This window comes from Vitis vinifera, chromosome 12, assembly GCF_030704535.1.
Source record: "Vitis vinifera cultivar Pinot Noir 40024 chromosome 12, ASM3070453v1".
In the NCBI taxonomy this organism is placed as follows: Eukaryota; Viridiplantae; Streptophyta; class Magnoliopsida; order Vitales; family Vitaceae; genus Vitis; species Vitis vinifera.
Genome location: NC_081816.1, coordinates 7,084,004 through 7,102,573, shown reverse-complemented (window position 1 = coordinate 7,102,573; position 18,570 = coordinate 7,084,004). Strand labels below are relative to the sequence as shown.

The window sequence follows — 18,570 nt, the reverse complement described above, 5'->3', positions numbered from 1 at the left end:
TATTAAAATTTTCTAAGAAAAAATTACATCAAATATTTTTAAGGAGATACCTTTTTGTCGATATACATTAATCAAATAATTTTAAGAAGATATTTTCTTGTTCAAATAAATCCATAGCAACCTTATCACTTAAGAAAGTGATACCTCCAAGTGGCGAGTCTTAACACAAAGGGCTTCACTTTATAACATACCAAAAAAGTGGAAGCAATTAGATCTGACCACATGGGGAGCAATTAGATCTAACGACATGTATATCCAAGTTTGTATTGAGATAAGATCAAAATCTTACAAACTCAAATTTTTAGTAAAATTGATTATCTAATATGATATTAGAATCTTGTTTTTAAGAAGATTGATTGATTTACTTTATATCTAGTCTTATTTGTTTGTATCTGTATCTGGTCGATGACTCGCCTATATCTTACAAGGACGTATGAGCTGAAGTCAGAATGTTACATCACATTGGATGATCAAAGTGTTGATAAGTTGAGCATCTACAATTGAAGGAGAACCAACTCTTACCACACAAATTATTCTGAAGAACAAATTAAAGAATTATAAAGAGAGGTGTAAAATGAATCCTAGCCCAAGTTAGAATTTATCTCCATGAAACAAATGCTCCCCATCAATCTCCATCAAATGGGTGCAAAAATCTTTATCAAAGAAGTGTAAAGTGATATCTTGAACCAAAAAACCAAAACAGAGTATAAAGGGTGGCACAGGCTTGAAATGAACAGCTTGTAAAGACAAAAATTGTGAGAGATATTTATGCCTATTCAACAATGATCTCTTAGTGTGAAAGGACAAAACCCACTTTCAAAGACAATCCTTCAGTAAAAGTATCATATGTATAATATGCATATATGCACTTACAACTTTAAAGAAAGAGTATGAGATGAGACAGTGTGCCCTACCTGAAGAGAGTGTGAAATGATGTGTTTTTCAAAGAGACGCTTTTGGAAAAGAAGAAACATGGCATCTGATCTCTCCACAAGGGAACAAAAATACAAAGACATGTAACATGGTAGAAATATCTCTATAAACAAACAAAACTACCAAGACCAGAGTTCAGCTCTCTAGCAGTCTTACTGGGCTAAAAGAATAGACCATACACAGTGTCTCCTAAGGAGACTTTCAACCCAACTCCTACGATTTATTCACCGGCTACTCCAACAGCCTGTGTCATGGAGGGGAAGAGTGGGAAACTAAGGGGCATCAGTGTGAATGTGTATACAATCATGGAAGCAGCAATGCTTTTTTCTTTACATATGATTACATGCATTTGTAAATTTAATTCATGAAACTCGTGGATGATAGTGGTGTTTCAACCATTTCATCAATCATTTCCTAGAGGACTAGTGAGGTGGTACTCCATGGAGGACCCATAAATTCCTAATTAATCCCAACTGTCTAAACCAAATATCCTAATGAAATCAGAACATAAGCAAGGAAAGATTACTATATTACAACTTAGGTAGGCAAATATGTATGTACATACTTTTTGAATACCAGTTGAGATGTAATAAAAGATCATCTATATACTTGATTAGTCTCTTAACACTGGAATATTCAAATTGTACTAGTAATTATATCATTGATTAGCTCACCTGAGGCTGGGGATTCTCTTGCTGCTTGAACATTTTCTTGATGGCTTCTTCCTTCTCATCTATGAAGTCAAAGAAGTTGTAAATGACCTGGGAACAGCGGGTATTTGATGACACCGAGGGAGAATCGCCTATCTGTATTGGCTTCTTCCTTTTGTACCGGGCAAACTGGCGAATGGTTCGTAGCAGAAACACTAGGAGTGCAATAAGTGTAATAGAACCACATAAAAGATATAGACCCCAGAAGCTGATCATATGGAGTTGGTTAGGTTCAGACTTCCGTCTCCTCCATCCAGGACAACCCATCTTACAAAACCAATTCTCATGGATCTTCTGAAGTGTTCCAGTCTCAGAAAGTCTCAGGATTGCAGTTGATAGGTCAGCGGCAAGTGGAGAGTCTTTTTGAAAAGCCTGATTTATCATAGGGAAGAAAATTAATGGGAAATGCAATGAGATGCCGTAAACAAAATTCTTCTGATATTCATTCTAGAGTTTCAGATACATTGAGATTTAATAAACCTCAATGTCATGGATCAAGCCAATACAGAAAATTCATAGTTTCCCCACAAGTTAGAGAGCATGATTTTGAAAAAAATAAAATGTCCAAGACCATATGCCAAACTATTAAAAGTCTAATGAACTTCATCTTTAATTAATAGAACAACTAAAATAAACCACATGTACAGTGATAATGTGTGATTGCAATGAAGTAGACACTGGGAAGATCAATTTGCCCTAGTGACAGAAGAAAAAAAAAACTAATAAAAGAACTGGTTCAACTTAGTATATGAGATTTCATAGGCAGTTTAACCCCAATTCATAGTTGTGCAGATTACATGCATATAAACATGAATGCCAAATGCCCCTTGAAGCGAGACTGCAGTCCATTTATTGTTGTATGCTTGAAGTTGTGATTTAAAAAGCTTTTGTCAAGTATATCATTCATTTGACTACGCACATATGAACTCGTGTATCTGCTCATAAACAAAGCTACTTACAAATCCCCAGCCGCTCTTGGTGAATGTTTGCCCAAAAACCCCAAAATCCTTCTGCTTTTCTAGAAAAAGCTCCACATATGGAAGCTCATCTACAATAGCAGCCACCCCTCCACCTTTTGGCCCTTTTCGCAATGCCATTTCATATGCTTCTGGGGAGCCTAGAGAAACAAGTCTTGATTGGTGTACGTAAAGACTGTCCCTCAGATAGCTGAAGGCAAATGACCCTACTTGATAACCGATAGGCAAGTCACTTGCGATCAAGCTGTCAATTCCTGTGATGGGTGATGAAAGTTGCTGGACCGTAAGGATTGAAGTCAAGCTAGCTGTATAACTTGATGTGATTACCATCAATAAGAAAAGCCACACCACCATCACTATCCGTCCTAATGTGCTTCTGGTATCTTCTTCTGTAACACAATTGACAACATGAAAAACTATCAAATTTCCCAAGAACACCATAATTCTGTTTTGCGATCAAGGTGGCAACAGGATGACACAGAAGTTCTTTCCTCTCCTTTTCTTGAATAAGAAATAAAATTCGTTAAAAAGATAGGGGATAACTAAACACTATCAAATTAACAACAAATAGTATGAAAATTTTAGAACTACAAATAATTTAATTTAACCAATAGTGATATTAAAATATAACTTTCATAATAACTGACTCTATTCTGCATATTACATCACACATGATAAAGATCATGCCTGCCAAATTGTTTTGTACAATGATTTGCTCCCTGAGAAATTCATTAAGTAGAACTTATAAAATGACAGATAAGGTTAGCTTTGCTTTATGTGTGCAAAGTTTAATTTCTGGCATAAATTCTACATCTGAGAATACTTGAGATAAGGAGCATAAAGTTAAATGTATAGATCGACTTTCAAGATCAGCATAAAACAATTAGAGTCACTTTCCAATGGAATTGAAAGAGTTGAGCTGATTTTGTATTTTAGATTGCAAAATTCAAAAGGAAATTGGTGTAGAGTTTTTCTATATATATGCATGGACACCTGTTTGATTTAAGATTCTATTAGTAGGCTCTTAGAGAAAAATAACGCAGCAATTTTTGAGGTGGCTTTTAGCTATTTAATTACCGATTTTTCAATTATAGAAACACAACCAGATAGCTAAAAAGAATTAATCAGGTTGATGAGGCTAAAATTTCCTTACGGTTTGTCTTGAATAGTGTTGAAAAGCTGAACCTGCAACATAAATAAAATGGTTGAATGTGAGGTTAAGCACAAATTGGATTTAAAAGATGCAGCTTAGAAACCTCATTGTACATAGTATACATGTATATATAAAACCATGAGCGCCAAGGATGAGTTTTTGTAAAAACAATCAGGGAGACTTACAGGAACATTGTGATGAGCTGCCTCTTAGGAGGACCCCTAAAATCGTCATTGACACGATGCTCAAGAATCCAAATTACCACAGCAATCATCACAAAAGCAGCTGCAGTGACACACCACATCTCAACTGTAAATGGTTTAAGAAAGACCCATGCACTTAATTTTGTGTTATGGACAGGAGCTACTATGACAAGACCAGTCGCAGCGTAAGGCTGAGTGAAGTCCACAATCCTTGTCCGATTTGTAACAATTGCAACGTCCCCGACAACTCCATCAAACACCTGCCACCAAAATTTCAATAATCAAAACAGGATAACAATGAAATTCATACTTCTAAGAATTGGGTTTCAAATAAAATCAGCATATAGAGTGGAAACCCACCATTCCATGGATCTCCTATATGCCAAAATTTACCAGAAAAACATGACCATACAACTGTTGCTTTTTTCTTTTTTCCCAAAGTTTTCCAACACATTATCTATCCATGCAAAACAAATGGTAAAAGATTAAGAGCCCGTTTGTTAGTGATTTTAGGAAGCGCTTTTAATATTTATAATACTTGAAAATTTTTATCATTCAAGTGTTAAAAATACTATAAATACTTTCTAGAATCACTCCCAAACGCACTCTAAATGGATAGCAACATCCATTTGGATTTATTTTTGGTTGGACAGGTCTTTTACGCAGGACCTTTCTATGGTGACTCCATAATTCCAGCATGTTTTGCATGTTCTTGAACATTCTTACCCTAAAAACCACGGGGTGAGCTTAGGCCTCTTTTTGGTTGTTACTAACTCACAGAAAGCAACATATTTTACTTACATCATCGGCAACCTTTTGCACAAGCTCATCATAATGAGGATTGGACCGACCATCCCCAAATGGTATGAATGTGTGTGGAACATTATATGGGACTAGCTTCAGTGCTGCATTAAACACATCAATACAGTATCCTTGGACTTTGTGACTGGTGTTCAATTCTGTTACAAAATCAACAAAACTGGTTCTTTTTGGAATCCCGAGTCTCAACGGTCTTTCATTGGCAGCAATCTCCCAACCACGTGGTTTTTCTGTGATTCCACCAGGCCAGGTAACAATGCGAAGCTTCTGATCTAGAAGGGAATTCCTATTTTGTTCACCTTTGAGATCTTCTGGGGGTAGCACTGAGAGACCTGAATAATTAGACCAATAACCAACCCCACGAATTTCTGTGTGGACAATATTAATGACATCATAACTACCATTCATGACATTCCTTTCTGGATCAAATTGAATCCGACCTGTTAAACCAGTGAAATTTATCTGCAGTAATTGTTCACGCAAAAAATTTCCATTCTCAAAAACTTCTAGCTTCCCAAACTGAGTTGCTCTCATATCATGTAACTTATCACTTTCAGAAAATGACATATTGCCATTTTCCTTTAAAAACTTATCAATTGCATATGCAACCGCCCACACAGTGTCATAAGCATAAAGTCCATACGTATTCAATCCAGAACTTACTAACCCTTTTTTCTGCATTTTTCTCCACTGGGACACAAAAGCATCCTTCTTCCTGGATTGTGGAATATGTTGACGAAGTCCAACTACCCCTTGGAGGAAACGGAGTGAAGTTTGATTCATTGGTGAGAATGAATCTAAAGTAGCACAAAGCCAATCTGTTGCAAACCAAACATAGCCACGGGTCATCATTTGAAGTTTTTGAGCTATGGAAAAGATTCTAAAACTGGGATCAGGGTTAACATGAACAACATAAACTCGAGGTCCAATCAATTTGGACTTATTGAGCATTTCAGTGAAGTCCCTGACATTGAATTCAGTAGGCAAAGGCAACTTGTAAGAAATCTTTGACCCTCTTTTCTCAAGCTCATCGTCTAAAGCAGCCATTCCATTCCTCCCATAATCATCATCCACAAAAATTACAATAACTTCCTTCCACCCATAATAGTCAATCAAATCAGCCATTGCAGCCATTTGATACGAGTCACTATGTGTGGTACGAAGAAAGAAAGGAAATTGGAGGGCAGAGAGAGTCGGATCAGTGGCAGCATATGAGATTTGAGGCACTTGGAGACCGTTAGCAATCTGAGAAATCATATGAGCTATTGAGGAGGACTGTGGCCCAATTATAGCCAGTACTTGTCTCTCAAGTACCTGAAATGCTGACAAAAAAAATGCGAACAAGATAATGTAGTTTGCAGCAAGAAATCCAATTTCTTAGTTTTGACTCCATAATACATCCATCAACAGCATTAGTACAAATTATCACAAAACCCGTTCACGTGCTCTTACCACAGAAAAAAATGTTGTGATCAAGCCTCTTAACACTAAATTAGCATATGGTTCCTTGGGTTTTCCCCTAATGAAATTAGCAATTCAGTTTAGTTTTAGAAATTCAATCAGCAGTGGACAATGTTTTATAGAGAGAAGTTGGGTTCCTTGAATTTGAACTTTGAAGCTACCTCAAACGTTTACTTTCCAAGTTTCTTTCATTTTCTTTGGGCAGATATTTTAGAGTCACCTTATAAAATTAGCCCAAGCTACAAGTACTTTCCCCATACTAGATTACAAGGATTAATGCTATAAAGTATGTTCATGAAAGAGCAAACACAAGACACACTTTATTAAGAAGAATCCGACCAAAAAAGAATGCGAAATCTCAGTTAAGTTGATAGATTTTGCATCATCCCCAAAGTGAAAATTTTAATTACAATTGCTATAAACCATTGACAAAATGTTAAAATCAAGATTTCCAACTGTTTGGAGCAATTCTTCCTCACTAAAATTACTTGCATAACAGAATTGGAAAAAAAAAATTATAATTAGGCAATAACAAGAATAATAACAGAAAGTAAAGTTTGAAGGTACCAGCAATACAGCCCATGAACACACTACACTTTGCATCCCCCATGATTAGGTTCAGTTCAGTTCCATTGAGAATTCTTGGATCTGAATTAACATCAGAAACTGCAACTTTCATAGCCACTTTCGCCGGTCTGCCGATAACTGAATCAAAGGTGAAAACTGCACCAATATTCACAACTGCAGGTCTCTGGCAGAGCACAGAACCATGAAAAATAACCCATACCCATAAAGCTAGCGGCAGAGCCACAACATGCCTCATGGTTGAGCTATATGAACCAACGCCCAAATTCTTCACAAGAAAGATTCAGGGCCCTGAATCCAACTGGGTTTATAATACATTCTTATGGCAAAGTACCCCAGAACTGAATTGGAGGATAAACCTCAGGTATAAAAAGAAAAAACAAAGGAACCCAATGAATTTGACACTTCAGCCTTTGAATTGGAGAAACCCCACCAACTTTTCAGGTTTAAAATTGAGAAAATGTGGCAGCAGCACTGGAACACTACTTTTTCAAAGACTTCAAAGGAGGACTTTGAAGAAAAAGGACATGTGAAGTTGATATTTATTAGTGCTGTAAAAATCATTTCGTACAGTATACAAGTGAGAATCTAATTTCTTGAGGGAGAGGGGACAAGAAGAACCCAAAAGGAAGCTGGGCAAAGCCACAACCCCCAAGTGACAAGAGAAGAGAAAGCTCTAAGAAGAAGAAAAAGCATCACACTGTGTACTTTTCACATACACCTGAACTGTAAAGATGAGGATTGAAGAGGCTCCTCATTCCCTACTTCAAATCCACATTATTCTTTCTTACGAATGAAATTCATCACCTTTAGTACCCCTTATCCAAAGGAAAATGACCTCCATTACAACAATTACATATCCAAAATGGTAGAGAAAGAAATACTTAAGCATTCCAAAGATTGGCAAAAAAAATAAAAAAAGACTGTACAACTACAATTCCTATGTACAAGTGTTCAGGGTTTGAAAATAACAGATAAACTGACTTAGAAAAATGGCAAAATTCAACCCTCAGCTTTCCCATACTTAAATTTGTTCCGACAGTGATTTAAATGTGGTATTTCCAGAACCTGCCAAGCTGACAGTTGGGCCATTATGACCTGAGGATGACTCCATTTTTTAATCTCCAACTGGGCCTTGATCTGTCAAAAAAAATCTTAGGAATAATAATGAAAATTTTGGGCAAATGCTTAGTGGCAAATTGATTTGACAAAGAAAGGTGGGGCCAGTGGAATTGGAGGATTGCCCATTCCAAAAGAAAAAAAGAAAAGGGGGAAAAAGGGAGGCAAAGTAAGACAATGATCATGCATTCTTTTGAAATAAAGGAAGAAAGGGTAGTTGGAAATGGACTTTGGGGCCTTTGATGGGAATCACACGTCTGAGTACATGAACATGACTCCTTGCTGATAAACACCAAACACTTTTGCAGTAACATTCCATTTTTGAATACTACATCCTTCTATTATATGATCAAGATGAGTAATTATATAATTACTTATTCTGTTTGCTTCCCTAAAAATATACTTCCTTGCTAGAGCCATGTGGAGTCCCAAATAAGTTCTAACAACATCCCATGCTCATGGATGGGACATGACTTAAAATCGAGACTTTCTATTATTTTTTCAATATTTTTCATTTTATTTCATTTGTTTTTAATAGCCTTATTTCTCAATCAAAGGTGTACACGGTTTAATCAGTTTGATTTTGAGTATTAAAACAAAATCGAGCTCATCGAATTGATTTTCATGTATTAAGAATCAAGTAAATTCAACATAAAAGAAATTAATTGACTCTAATCAATCTAAGTTGATTTACTTGGTTTCAATTTAACCGATCTAAGTCGTTGAAAATGAAAAACAAATAGTGTGAGCTGCAAATTAATAAAATATAATTAAATTTTTATAAAATATATTTAAAGGTCGATAAATCATTAAAGAAAAGAGATAGATGGTTAAGAAGCAATTTACTATTTTTTTAAGTTTAATAAATTAATCATAACAATCTACCAATGAAAATTTATTAATTTTTTTAAATTTGGAAAAAATAGTTATTAAAATGAGTTAAAATAATAAAATTTTGATTTATAATTAAGAGGAGACAGAGTTTTATAAATAAATAATTGGATGGATTTTTATCCTATTATATGGGCGCCTGTCCCATAAATTGCCCTCCAATATTGTTGGCCCATTGGGCTTGCCATTCTCGAGCCCATGGGCCAACAAAAGGCTAGCCCTGGAAATTAGAAGTCCAGTGAGGGTAATTTCGTCATTTTATCAATCGCTGGTCGGATAACGAGCCTTGTGGATAGGCCGCGTAAGAGAAAACAGCAGATGCACAGAGAAGCTGTGAAAAATGGCGTCTTCAATCACTCCGTCTTTCCAAACCAGGTCAAAACCCTAAGCCTAACCCTCACTTTACTCTAATTTGAACTTTTATTGTACTCATACAACTTCTCTTTCCCATGGGGTGGGCAGGGATGGTTTTTTTTTTTCTTTTTTCATTCTCCTGCAAATGTTCATTTTCTCATTTCAATTTTCTGCAATTTTGATGAAACTCTATGAATATTTAGAGGTTTTAATCTGCATTGTAGTGAGTTTTGATCTTCATTTTTATACCTTGTATTTGTTGTAGATTGTTGATGGCTGGTTAGTCATTGAATTACAGGAGTTTGAGATGGGATTTTTTAGCCCAATGTGGAAGTACTTTCTAATGTGTGAAAATGGGTGGAAACAGTGAATTGCGGGATTGGCAGTGGGGAATAGTTTCAAATATAGAAAATTTTGGAAAACTCATTTTGATGAATGCAGAATGTCTGCCCCTTACAGGTACCTTCAGTTTTGTTAGGCTAAGAAAAGGGGTAGAGACTTGCTAACTAATGGGTTTCGTAAATTTCGTTAGCTTGTTTAAGTTTACTAAAAAATAAGGTTGATTCGGAATTTTGGAATTTGGTTTCCATCAAATCCTTTGAATGACTGCAGACTTTTGAAAATGTTTTTGGAGAAACAAGTGCTTATGAAGACTGAAATCATCTAAGGGAATTGTTATTTTATTTTGTTTTTATTTTTAATTCTTCATTCACATGGTGATTGTGATGCTAATGGGGTTAGATTAAATTGAGTGATGCGCTACCGGGGGTATTTTTGAGAAGGCAAATGATCTGGATTGAACATAGAGTATCTTTTCTACTGATATTCTGTATGTGCTAGTTCTTTGGTGTTTCACACGTCCTAGTATTTGAAAGGCCTTTTTTCCCCCTAAATGACATGAGATTTGTGTTTGATAATTTATTCGCACATGCAGTACTGTAAAAATGCAATGGATGAGAAATTCAGAGGTGGATTTTGGAATTTGATTTTGCACAATCAGTAAGCGAATTAATAATAACCAAAAAAATGACGATGCCGAAACCTTACATTAAAAAACAAGCCGTTATCCTAGAGACTAGTATAGCAGTTGTGAACTAGAAGGAGCGAGAAGGTATTTACAGTATTGTTATTATTATGGTGGTAAACTGACTGGCTAAGAGTAGATTATATTCTGAAATTCTGATACAGACTTTCCCTTATCATGTTTCAGCAACTTGAGATCTGCTTTTTTGGGTGAGAGAAATGGAATCTATGTTTCCAGCGTTCCTGTCACTCGTGTTGGATTTCTGAGGAAGACTATTGAATGTAAGGAATCGAGAATTGGGAAGAAACCAATTGAAGTGCCATCCAATGTGACAATTACATTGGAAGGCCAGGATTTGAAAGTAAAAGGCCCTCTTGGGGAGCTCTCAAGGACTTATCCACGAGAAGTGAAGGTTCAGAAGGATGAGTCAGGCATCCTAACTGTAAAAAAGGCATTTGAAACTAGAAGAGCTAACCAAATGCATGGTTTATTCAGGTGAACTCATTTATCTACTTTTACTTACACTGAAAGTTTCTTCAGTTATGACTTTGATAGAACCCTTCCTTGAATACTGGTTTGATTCTTCCCCCTCCCTGGAGTTTTAGTTCAGGATAGCTTTCTGTTTTTTTACTTTAGCCAAGCCCAAACCATAAATTTTAAAAGATAATGCTTGTATATAAAAGTTGCATTGAACATGAAATACCTTCCTGCATAAGTCTAAATAACATTTCTATAATAAGCAGCATTTTCTTGGTTTCCATTCTAAGTTCTTTTTTAAGCCATAGGCTCTTTTTAAAAAGTTTTTCCAAATAGGTACAAAAACTTTTATTGAGCTTAAGATCGAGCTTTTGGCTTCTCAGAAACCAATTTAAACAAATTCTTCATGTTTTCTGTAGGAACCTATGTTAAAATATTTTTTGATAGGTAAGTGCAAATAGTGTTAAAACGCCAAAAGGGGCGCACCAAAGCACACACGGTGATACGACGGCCGCCAAATTGTGCCAAAAATAATAGGGAAAACAAATTATGTCACTTGTTATGCAATTCCTAATTTGTTCTTCAGTGGTTTTCTTTCCATGGCCAGTGTAACTAATTGACCAAGGTTTCATATCTTTCTAGAATTATGCTTAATGATATATATAAAAGCTGGGTTCATAATATTTTACTTTGTAGTGTCGACTTGTGGACAACATCTAGAATGTATTTGATATCATGAAGCAAGAATTTAGTCCTAGAAAACTCTCTCTCTCTATAACTCATACTCATTGGCATTTGGCATTTTATCATTGGGGGCTGTAGGCTGCATTAAAATAATTGCAGGCTGAGAAGGTGCTTTATTGAAAATCATTTCGATACTCATTTACCATTATGATATGGTAATCATGTACACCAGCTTCTCTCAGATTTGAAATCCTCAAGCATTTGATTGGCTTATCTTAGGCTATTTCCCAGATTCATTTTCAAGAGTAGTCGTGTACTTCTTCAAATTCTTTAGGTTTGCTATATGGAATAGTTGGCATGATACAATCTGTAAAAACATGTCCACCCTAGCTTTTTTAATAATTCACTATTTAAATTATTTTCTTCAGAACTCTTACTGACAACATGGTGGTGGGAGTATCTAAAGGATTTGAAAAGAGACTTCAATTAGTTGGTGTTGGGTATCGTGCAACGGTTGAAGGAAAAGACTTGGTACTCAATCTCGGGTTTTCTCATCCAGTTAGGATGCCAATCCCTGGTGACCTAAAAGTGAAGGTGGAAGACAACACCAGAATCATTGTTAGTGGATATGATAAATGCAACATTGGTCAGTTTGCTGCTTCAGTTAGGAAATGGAGACCCCCAGAACCCTACAAAGGTAAGGGTGTGAAATATGCTGACGAAATTGTAAGACGAAAGGAAGGAAAAGCAGGAAAGAAGAAATAATACTGGTATTCCCCCACTTGTTTCATTTCAGTTTTGTTTTTATTTACTTCCTCAATTCATGCTTGCCAATATGCAACATCTACATCCTATGTACTGGCAATGGAAGAAATTATCTACCAAATGAAAAGATAGCAGAAGAAATTCCTTGCATTTTTTTCTTGTTTTCTTTTCCTTCTGTGGGAATTGAACATGGTCATGGTTGAATGGAAGGTTGTTTCAGAAAGGGAAGAGCCGGTTGGTACTCTTGTAATTTAAAATTTTTGCCTAACTTCCTGTAATCTTTGTCTTTCATTAAGAAGAAACGTCTTAAGTGTGGATGCCTCTTGTTTCTGATCCATGTATACTCAGCTAGCTGTATTTCTTTGTGGACAGCTGCTTGAACTTCGGCAACAGATCAAAGAGTTGTTAACTAGAATTAATATCATTCTGAAGAAAACAACTACAATGCCTAGCATAGCAAATTTTAGGTGGACTAATCTTCAATTCCTTTAAAGACATGTTATAATCAGCATTTGGTAGAAAACTGAATTTTTTTTAGTTCGATTCTAGTAGCAATTGACCCAAGTGGTGTAAAATCCAAAGTGCTAGCATTGCAGACATGTCCCTCAAGGTTAGAATTTCATGCAGAACTAATACCTAAAGCTTTATCACCCCTCTTTCATGGTGTAATGTATCAGACCATGCCATTTGAACTAAAACGATACCAAGGGTCAGACAGCAAAGGTAGCTTCCTTCTTCTTTTGGCACAATGGTCGAGAGATCATTTCCCCACATAAGGAGCCAAAGGGGCAAGTAATTAAAGAAAGTATAATGCTTTCAACTTGCAAGTTTTGATTAAGAAACATGAACTCAATTATCTCATCCTCCATTGAAACAGAGGTATAAGACTAAATCATAAATGTAACAGATTGAATCCTTCTCCCACTTAAGACAAGACATCAAAACCAATACTCTGAAGCCAAGCTCAGAACCTATCTCAAATCATATAAAACATGCCCTATGAAGGCTGCACAGCCTGCACATCATCCCTCGGTTTCCCTCAAACAAAGGCTGCAACAGAAACAAAACCCTTGAGAAAGACAACAATCAAATTATTTGAGCAGAATCTGAGAAAAATTAAAGACAGAAAGAAGACAAGGTTTAAGACCATAATCGATAACCCCCAAGAAACAAAGAAGAAAGGGGGCTCTGTAAACAAAGCAGTGGGTTGTAGCCAGCTGAATGGGATTCAACTTGATGAGGCCAAGCTGCAGGATTAGTTTATGGTCTGAGAGAGCCTTGAGAAACCAAGCTTCTTGAGCCGGTTGGCCATGGGGCTAGACCAACCTCTTTCAGGATTCCCACAGTTGAGGTCCACAATTTCAACGACACAAGAGCCTTTCTTACCAGGCCAGTTTCTATCAGGAGTTCTATCAAAAGAAACCTCATCAGAGCTGAGAATAGGAACGCGACAGGCTGGCAGTCTAGAGTTGCAAGTTTTTCTGTGGGCGCTTCCATGGCTGCCCTGACTGGAACTCCTTGGACTGCCACCAGAACTCTTGCCATTGCCCGTAGTTCTTCGGTGTTGTCTTCTTGCATAAGTGCCACAAGAAACCGAGACAGGGCCAGTTTGGCATTTTCTTCTACAAGACACTGGTGTCTCTGATGATTCACATCTTGTGGATTCCAGTTCCCTTGTCATCAGAACACTGATCTTCCCGGTTGTGCCCACCCTGATGGAGCTACCACCACCCTCACCAACCATAATGCTCTTTAAGTTTGATCAACCGCCTTATCAGATCTTCCCCACAAGGAACAAGCTTCAGAACATCGAAAAAATCGTTGAAAATTTGCTAGACACACCCCATCCTAGGAGCCTGTTAGCCCCCAGCAAGATAAAAGAATTGGTAACTCTGAGAAATGGATAGAGTCAAAGATCCGATGCAACAGCGGTTTAAGCAAATCAGTAATCAAAATTAAAGATTTAAAGCCGACCCATTTAGTGTTAGCTCATGAAAGACTTAACCCCATCAAATTGCACCAAAAGGACTCAGTTTGGTCGACGGGAAAGGAAAGGAAAGGAAAATGCGCAAACTTTCTCCTTTATTCCTACACCTTTTTCCCAATTAACCAAACAGGCATGGAAGTGGAGAAGTCAGCTTCAAGATTTCTTCTCTTTGATTCAGAAAACTTAATACATTATCCAAAATGGACAAGTAGAAGAAGACAAACCCAAGTATCAGAATTTTCAGGAGATCAAACAAGCTCGTAAAGAAAGAAGATGTAGAAGAAGAGAGGAGTTTGAAACATGCCCACAACAGTAGACATTTGTTTGCACCTCAAAAAGCTCCATATTCATTGTCTTTCCACCACTTGAGGCGTGGCTCATGGGTAATTAATTAGGTTATTTTATGAGCCATGAGAGGCCCACTCTTGTTGATTTGTTTGTTTGCCTATTTTCTTTTATTTATGTATTGTATGATGTCATATTTCTGTATTGGTTTTCAACCATATAGTTTAAAGTTCTAGTTAATGTTAAAATTATATATATATATTAAAAAATATTATCAATATAAACATTTTATCAAATATAAAATGTTTTTTTCGTAAGTTAAAATAGAATTTTTTTAAAAAGATTATTTTAAAATATGATAATTTATTATATTATAAAACTTGTCAATGAGATTAATATCGATATAAATCTCTTCCTAAATCTGTATAAAAGGAGGAGACTTAAATGATATTCTATTTTTTTTGAGTATTTTTATTTATTTTATTTTATTTTTCTCATTATTTTATTTTACAATGTATTATGAATATATATATATATATATATATATATATATATATATATATATATATATATATATATAAAACTCAAGATAAAGAAAAAAAAAGAATTTATTCAATTTTCCTCCTACATTTTTTTTTTCTCTTTCTTATTATTATTTTTTCTTTTCACTTTATTATTCTACAACATTACTTTATTATTTTATAACCAAATAATATTTTCATGGTTTTTATATAATTTTTTGTTAAAATAAAAAACTCTTTGTATAAAATTAATCAAATAAAAATAGAATATTTTATTGAACTTTTTCACCCAACTTTCATGTAAAGGATATTTTCAGGTCGGGGATTTTGAGAAAAATAAAATAATTTTTAAAATTATTATATTTTAATAAATATTCTCTAAAAAATCAATATTTTTGTCAAAATCCATTGGGAGCAAAATGCTCACTTATCACAGACAAATTTATAAGGCAAATCGATCACAAAAGTAGCAAACATCATTGATTTGGAATAAAATCATATCAGCATGTGCCTTTGGAGAAGCAAAATCATTAATTTTTCAGAAAATTTAAAGACGCACATCCTTACAAAAGTGAAACCCAGTCAGCATCACCGTCAATAATGGAACATTGGACATAAGCATGTGAGCTAGGTCTAACCTCAATGCATTCGAGCCAGCGGTGTACTAAGCATCACAGCCATCTCCCATAGCGTGTTCGTGGAAGCACCGGAGGGCCCGTGGCCGTGATTATGTCTGATAAAAGCGCTTTTACTATATAACATTTTTATCAAAAACGGCTTTATAAAGACTTCTTAGTATTTGAATATAAATTTTAAAATATTTTTCATAAATAAATAAATAACTTATAGACCTCAAAAGCCAAGTTATCAATCTCATCATGAAAGTTAAGCTCTGTTTGGAAATTGTGTTTAAGAAAAGTCTTCTACTCTTGACAACCAAAATCGTTTTTTGTTTTATATTTTTAAGAATAAAAAACATTATGTTTTTAAATAATATATTTTAATTGTTTTATGATGGTTGTTTTAAGAAATAGTTATACAAATATATAGAATAATTAAAAAATAAAACACCAGATATAATTTTTTAAAACATATTTAAAAATATTAAAAACAAGTTAAAAACATTTTAAGTTTCTAAACAAACTTTTGTTCTATAAAAATTAGAGAACAATTTTGAAAAACTGTTCTCATAAACTATTTTTCAAAAACTGTTTTCATAAACTATTTTTCAGAATTATTTTTTAAAATAATTACCAAACAAGTCCTAAAAGTTGATTTTTTTAACTCCTTTCGACTCTTTAGAATATTAAAAGACACGCATTAGATGAAAAAACATCTCAATTTTAAGTTGTCTTTGATTTATTGAAATTAAAATTCGATTTCTTAACTCCCTTAATCTCTTTAAAATATTGGAAGACCCACCTGATATAAAAATATCTCAATTTTAGGTTATGTTTGATTTTTGAAGAGTATCAAAATAAAGCAAAACAAATACCAAAAAAAAAATAAATTATTTTCTTATATTTGAATATCATTAACAAAATAATTAAAGAAAAAAGAAGAAGAAATATTATAAGTTTTTTCTCATTTTTTTCTTATTTTTCCTTTCTATTTTTTCTTTTTTAAAATTTTCAAAAACCAAACATAACCTTAATAATTATAAGACTTAAAATACAAATTTTATATAAATTATAAAATAAAATCATCGGTTTATTGTAGTTTTTAACTTCTTATTTAAAAGTAGAAGTAGAAAAAAAAAGTAATTATTGTTGTAAAACAAAGTGATAGAAGAAGAAAGCAAAAAAGAGATAATAGAATGTATGAAAAAACTCTAGAATTTCATTAGGGGTTCTTCCATTTTATAGGAAGTTACAAAAAGATATTTATGGATGATCATTCACAAGTTACCATAGTGCTACAGAATCTCATATTTTATAACACTTCCCCTTGGATGATCATAAGAATATGTTTCATTAAAACCTTGCTAGTAAAAAAACCTTATGGGAAAAACCTAGCGAAGGAAAAAGAGTACAATATTCTTATAATTCTTTAAGTTGTTCTTGGTATGTTAGGACTGCCTCGTTAAAAACCTTGTAAATAAAACCAAGTAGGATAAAACCTGGATGAAAGGAAAAAGAGTATAGTACACTAACACCCTTTTACAAGCATACTCCCCCTCATGTTGATATCATTGAGTTGACGCATTCCAGTCCTGTGTATTAACTTCTTGAATGTTGAGGTTGACAATGATTTTGTGAATAAATCTACTAGATTATCACTTGATCGTATTTGTTGCACATCAATTTCACCACTCTTTTGGAGTTCATGTGTATAAAAGAATTTTGGTGAAATGTGTTTAGTTCTATCTCCTTTAATGTAACCCTTGTTATTTGTGCAATGCATATAATATTATCTTCAAATAATATTGTTGGGTCACTTTTGATAGAGGATAGTTCACATGATTTCCGAATATGCTGGATCATATATCTTAACCATATACATTCACGACTTGCTTCATGAATTGCTAGTATTTTTGAATTATTTGATGATGTGACCACCATTGTTTGTTTGACAGATCTCCATGAAATAGCAGAACCATTGTAATTAAATTCATACCCTATTTGTGACCTACTTTTATGTGGATCTGAAAGATATTCTACATCTGCATATCCAGACAATTGTTGTTTTGATTCCCTTGAGTAAAATAGACCCATATCAGTAGTTTTGCGGAGACAACACAATATATGTTTGATACCATTCCAATGTCTTCGAGTTGAAGTGGAACTGTATCTTGCTAATAAATTGACAGAAAAAACAATATCTGGACGTGTACAATTGACAAGATATATAAATGCATCAATAACACTAAGATATGGTACTTCAGGACCAAATAATTCTTCATTTTTTTCGCAATGATGAAATATGTCTTTTTTCACATCAAGTGATCGAATAACCATTGGAGAACTTAAATGATGTGTTTTATCCATATAAAAACACTTCAAAACTTTCTTAATGTATGTTGATTAATGTACTAAAACTCCATTTGGAAAATGCTCGATCTGGAGGCCAAGACAAAATTTTATTTTTCCAAGATCTTTCATCTCAAATTCCTTTTTCAAGTAATTTGTTGTTCTTGTGAGCTCTTTAGGAGTTCCAACAAGATTTAAGTCATCAACATACACTGTAATAATTGCAAATCCAATTTCTAATTTCTTAATAAAGATGCATGGGCATATAGGGTTATTCATATACAATTCTTTTAGCAAGTATTTGCTAAGGTGATTACACCACATGTGTCCAGATTGCTTTAATCCATACAAGGATCATTGTAGCTTGATTGGGTATATGCTACGAGGCTTTATACAATTTGTTTCAGGATCCTTTAGGAATTTTCATGTATGTATCATTATCCATGGATCCGTATAAATATATTGTAATAACATCCATGAGACGCATATCTAGTCCTTCTGAGACTACCAAACTAATTAAGAAATGAAATGTGATTGCATCCATGACAAGAGAGTATGTTTCCTCGTAGTCAATACCAGGTCTCTGCGAGAAACATTGTGCTACTAATAACGCTTTATATCTTATGATCTCATTATTCTCATTGCGTTTTTAT

General features: G+C 34.4%; 3 protein-coding genes across 3 annotated transcripts; 1 reads left to right on the top strand and 2 right to left on the bottom strand.

The window, feature by feature from the left end:
• Window positions 1-1,441: 1,441 nt before the first annotated feature.
• Window positions 1,442-7,799, bottom strand: LOC100255191 (glutamate receptor 3.7). The gene is made up of 6 exons (XM_002273677.4): window positions 6,824-7,799; window positions 4,778-6,117; window positions 3,959-4,236; window positions 3,774-3,805; window positions 2,603-3,009; window positions 1,442-2,015 (listed from the first exon to the last, which is right to left on the bottom strand). The coding sequence occupies exons 1-6, from the start codon at window positions 7,077-7,079 to the stop codon at window positions 1,599-1,601; spliced, it is 2,730 nt and encodes a 909-aa protein (XP_002273713.1). The 5' UTR covers window positions 7,080-7,799; the 3' UTR covers window positions 1,442-1,598.
• Window positions 7,800-9,096: 1,297 nt separating this feature from the next.
• LOC100263647 (large ribosomal subunit protein uL6c) lies at window positions 9,097-12,490 on the top strand. The gene is made up of 3 exons (XM_002279621.5): window positions 9,097-9,226; window positions 10,416-10,724; window positions 11,819-12,490. The coding sequence occupies exons 1-3, from the start codon at window positions 9,192-9,194 to the stop codon at window positions 12,153-12,155; spliced, it is 681 nt and encodes a 226-aa protein (XP_002279657.2). The 5' UTR covers window positions 9,097-9,191; the 3' UTR covers window positions 12,156-12,490.
• Window positions 12,491-12,951: 461 nt separating this feature from the next.
• Window positions 12,952-14,501, bottom strand: LOC104880886 (uncharacterized). Its single transcript, XM_019223819.2, has 2 exons — window positions 13,303-14,501; window positions 12,952-13,205 (listed from the first exon to the last, which is right to left on the bottom strand). Exon 1 carries the CDS (start codon window positions 13,897-13,899, stop codon window positions 13,411-13,413), a length of 489 nt encoding a protein of 162 aa, XP_019079364.1. The 5' UTR covers window positions 13,900-14,501; the 3' UTR covers window positions 12,952-13,205; window positions 13,303-13,410.
• Window positions 14,502-18,570: the final 4,069 nt, after the last annotated feature.

Excerpts from the sequence above, each read along its gene's own strand:
- LOC100255191 (XM_002273677.4), bottom strand. The coding sequence starts at position 7,079 with ATGAGGCATGTTGTGGCTCTGCCGCTAGCTTTATGGGTATGGGTTATT. Across the intron at positions 6,118-6,823 it reads GTTCATGGGCTGTATTGCTG|CATTTCAGGTACTTGAGAGA; the intron begins GTACCTTCAAAC and ends TTTTTTTGTCAG. Across the intron at positions 3,010-3,773 it reads AACACTATTCAAGACAAACC|AAGAAGATACCAGAAGCACA; the intron begins GTAAGGAAATTT and ends ATTGTGTTACAG.
- LOC100263647 (XM_002279621.5), top strand. The coding sequence starts at position 9,192 with ATGGCGTCTTCAATCACTCCGTCTTTCCAAACCAG. Across the intron at positions 9,227-10,415 it reads ACTCCGTCTTTCCAAACCAG|CAACTTGAGATCTGCTTTTT; the intron begins GTCAAAACCCTA and ends ATCATGTTTCAG. Across the intron at positions 10,725-11,818 it reads CAAATGCATGGTTTATTCAG|AACTCTTACTGACAACATGG; the intron begins GTGAACTCATTT and ends TATTTTCTTCAG.
- LOC104880886 (XM_019223819.2), bottom strand. The coding sequence starts at position 13,899 with ATGGTTGGTGAGGGTGGTGGTAGCTCCATCAGGGTGGGCACAACCGGG.